The sequence below is a fragment of the Wasmannia auropunctata genome, unplaced genomic scaffold (assembly GCF_000956235.1).
Source record: "Wasmannia auropunctata unplaced genomic scaffold, wasmannia.A_1.0 LD274816.1, whole genome shotgun sequence".
Classification (NCBI taxonomy): domain Eukaryota; kingdom Metazoa; phylum Arthropoda; class Insecta; order Hymenoptera; family Formicidae; genus Wasmannia; species Wasmannia auropunctata.
This window is the reverse complement of record NW_012088074.1, coordinates 1-3,969: the sequence shown is the minus strand read 5'-3', so window position 1 is coordinate 3,969 and position 3,969 is coordinate 1. Positions and strand designations below refer to the sequence as shown.

The 3,969-nt window shown below is 34.9% G+C and overlaps 1 protein-coding gene across 10 annotated transcripts in view; it reads left to right on the top strand.

Moving 5' to 3' along the window:
* The window catches only part of LOC105461928 (transient receptor potential cation channel protein painless-like), a 14,710-nt gene extending 11,360 nt beyond the window's left edge, over positions 1-3,350 (top strand). For 4 of the 10 annotated variants that reach the window (XM_011708444.1, XM_011708446.1, XM_011708445.1 and 1 more), the window contains 2 exons: positions 614-1,717; positions 1,860-3,350. In XM_011708444.1, the coding sequence (XP_011706746.1) occupies positions 622-1,717; positions 1,860-3,304 (2,541 nt within the window). In that variant the 5' untranslated portion in view covers positions 614-621 and the 3' untranslated portion in view covers positions 3,305-3,350. The remainder of the gene's footprint in view (positions 1-613; positions 1,718-1,859) is intronic. The other 6 variants (XM_011708450.1, XM_011708448.1, XM_011708449.1 and 3 more) reach the window with 6 other exon arrangements.
* The last annotated feature ends 619 nt before the right edge of the window (positions 3,351-3,969 follow it).

Here is a 3,969-nt window from a genome sequence, read left to right as displayed (position 1 = left end):
ATAGTATTTTTGTCGGTAAAACAGACGACTATAGCATCCTCTTAAAGTGCGACTCAGCACGTATAAAAAATTGTAGTATCTTATTTTTGTCTGTAGTTTAACATATCCAAAGCTCATTGAAATCGGAGGGAGACACTTCTGTGTGTTCCCTTGTAAGATAAATGGAAAAGCATACCTATTGGATAATAGAAGGTGACAAAAAGTAGATCGAGTCACGGCAAAGATAAAAAAAACTGAACTGTATGTCAATGTCGATAATGTGGGAAAGATATGACAAACGGATACGAAAACTGCGTAGATAGAAATATATGCCATCACGAAAACACAGATATAGGACCGGCAAGCAAGCGAGTGTGCGCTGCGAGAGAAGCACGAGTAACAATTATAAAAATAGTATTGTATATTGAAACGTATAATGTGACATGCAGATACAGGATGCAAATGAGGGAAACTTTGTAGAAATCGATTGAGAGTAAAAGCTAATTGTAAAACAATATAATTTTAGCTAAACTCTTAAAAAAATTAATATAAATATGTATGTGAATATCAATATTTCTTCTTAAAACATTAATATTAAATGATAAACATATTCTAATTGAAATTCTGTTTTTAGATATCAAAATGATTGAACAAACCTTATTAAACATTGACGACCTTTCTCCAAATATCATGGAAAATCTACATGAGCGCCTATTAGATGCCATAAAACGTAAGGACTTTCAGTCTTTCAAACAGATTGTAGAGGAAAATTCGGAAGAGCAATCAGCCAATAGAATCATCAAATATATCGATCCTGACACGGAAGACACATATCTCGATATAGTCAGTAGAGAAGGCCTAACGGAGTTCGTGGAGTTCCTATTATCCAATAAAGCAGAAATCAACAGAGTGAACGAGAGGCGCAATTGTGCTCCCATTCATTTTGCTACTGAAGGCGGACACAAAAGTACATTGGCAATTCTGTTAGCGCAAAATACAATAGATGTAGATCTGGAGACGGAACAACGGACTGCTTTGCATATAGCGGTGAAAAATAACGACCTGATATGTGTCCGTCAGTTGCTGGATAAGGGCGCTAGTATCAATATTCTCAATAATAAAAACCTAACAGCTCTTCACCTGGCAGCAATGAAGAAGCAACAAAACATAGTGAAGATGATGCTGGATAAGTATGCACCTTACCTGGAAGTGGACAGATATAAAGATTACAATGGCCAGACAACGCGAGAGGTAATCAAGCAGAAGTTGCCGAAATTGTCAGAAAAGTTGCCAAAGGAAGTCTTTAAAAGTGAAAACAAGAAAATAAACACAGAAGACCTCAAATACTATCTAAACAAAGAAGACGAGACAAACTTTTTAAAATGTATAAAGAACATTCAGGAGGATATTTTTCCTAGTACGGCCGAGAATCTGCTAACAATATGCGCACAATGTAATTTTCAACAAGCTACGATAGCAATTCTAAAGAAATTTGAAGGAAGTAGCCTCAATTTAAGGAAACCTGCACGTGCAGCTATTCAAAGTGGTCATCATATTATTCTTACGGAATTGCTGAAAGTAGAACCCCAGCTGGTCAATAATTTGAGAATTGAAAATGAGACACTTCTGAATGTCTGTCGGGAGTTGGGAATGCCGAAAAAAAAAGGAAACGACAATCTGCTGAAGTGTCTGGAATTGATTCTAGAACAGAATAACGTGAATGTCAATTGCTCTGACGGTGAGTATATCATGATATTATAAATAATAGAAAATAGTCTTTTTTTGACAATGTAAATAAGTTAATATTTTTTTAATTTTTAAGACTTTTCTTTTTGAAAGTTCTACGGATTTGTTCTAATTATAAATTTCTAATTTTAAAGAAAAAGGTAATACACCGTTGCATTATGCGGCTAGAGCAGATAATCGCAAAGCAATGAGTTTGCTTCTCAAACACGGAAGTTACATTGGTCATATGAATAAATTCAACGTGCCACCTATTGTAGACATTCCGGTGACCACATTGTTAGACCACTTTGATAACTGTTTGAAGATGATAAAGAATCAGACAGACAAATACATAATTGAGTTCGATTATTGTTGCTTGATGTCATACAACAGTTTTACAAAATACAATGAACAGGATACAACTCGGGCAACTCGCGAAATGGAGGTATTTCTATATCTTGCGCGTAACAAAAATCTCAAACATCTGCTGAAACATCCATTGCTCTCATCTTTTCTTTATCTGAAATGGTTTAAAATACGAAACGTCTTATATGCAAATTTTGTCTTCTACGGAATTTTCTACTCTATACTGAATGCCTATATCTTGAATGAATATTCGTGTCTAACGGTCTTCGTTATTGTGTTATGGTGCGTCTTTGCCATTCGGGAGATTTTTCAATTTGTCTGCTGTCCTTACCGTTACGCGATAGATTGGGAGAATTGGTTACAACTTATGCTAGTTGTATTAATCCTTATTTTTTTGTGTGGTGCAGGATTATGGAGTAGCGTCATGGTAATCATATTGTCTGCATTGGAGCTGATAGTTCTGATCAGTCACCATCCGAAAATGTCTACCAGTTTTGAGATGTTCCGAAAAGTTTCTCTCAAGTATGTGTGTTTACTTTTCCCGTATACATTCCTTATTATTGCGTTTGCCTTGGCTTTCTATATGCTCTTTAAGAATAGCATGAATTTCTCCGGTTTCGGTCACTCATTCTTCAAAACTTTCATCATGATCACAGGTGAATTCAACTCCAACGATATTCCATTCGAGTCATATCCCATTTGCAGTCATATTGTGTTTGTACTATTCGTCTTCCTCATCGCCATTGTACTGTACAATCTACTTAACGGTTTAGCAGTAAGTGACACCAATAAAATTCTGTCTAAAGCTGAATTGTTTGGGCTCATCTCTCGAATACGCCTGCTTATTTATCTTGAAGATATAGTATTCGGTGAACCGTTCAATTGGTTCAATTCCGGAAATTCACGATTTTTACAGTGGAAGCCTTTCAGTTTTCTCACCCGCAGAATTCTTCTGTCTCCGCATTATTTGAAAAATGGTAAAATCACTGTTACATACGATAATCTAGACGTTTACAACAACAAGTATTACGTTTACAGCAATTCATTGAATCGTGGCGAATATTGGCCTCACTTGGAAATGGACCCAGAAATATTCAAACAAGCCAAACATATTATTTCTGATAAAAATCAAATGGCAGATATAGAAAAGATAATGATCGCTTTGAATAAGCAGGAAGAAAAATTAATCGCGATAGAGATCGCTTTAGAAAAACTTTTGAAAAACTTTTTATAATAGAAAAGAAAATGATATTATGGTCTTTCATTCATATTTTATTTAATAACTTTGTTAATTAAATTAAAAACTTAACGATTATATTTGTCAGATGTTATTTAATTAATTCTAGACTCAAAGTTATAAAATATGTATTACTATGTATTTTTATAAAAATATGTGGCGACACTGCAAAATCGGTCGAAGAAAAACAAAAATGATAATGCAACCTCTTACAATTAGAAAACAGATTTAAAAATTACTTTTATTTAAAAAAATGTTACAAATGTATTTTTGTAAGAATAAAATGAATAAAATATCGTAAAAAATATTGAATCAAGCGCTGCGGTAGCGGCGCGACGCCAAGTATATAAAAGTCGAGTGATGACTTGTGAGTATACGGCACTGGCACTGTCGAAGCGCTATCGCTAGCTTTATCTCGAAGTTTTGCCTTGTCACATTTCCGATTTCAATATCTCGGATACGAAAGTTCTAATGAAAAATCTAATGACACTTTCGCTATATAATGTCGATACGAGCTTTCGATTGAGACCAGTCCGAATGAAATCGGTGCAGTCAATCCCGAGATCTCGAAATCGAGTCTACGATAATGCCACTTTAGCGATTCCAGTTTTCGTCTTCTTATTCTTATTCAGACAGTCCGCCAAGGCGCATTCACAACGCGA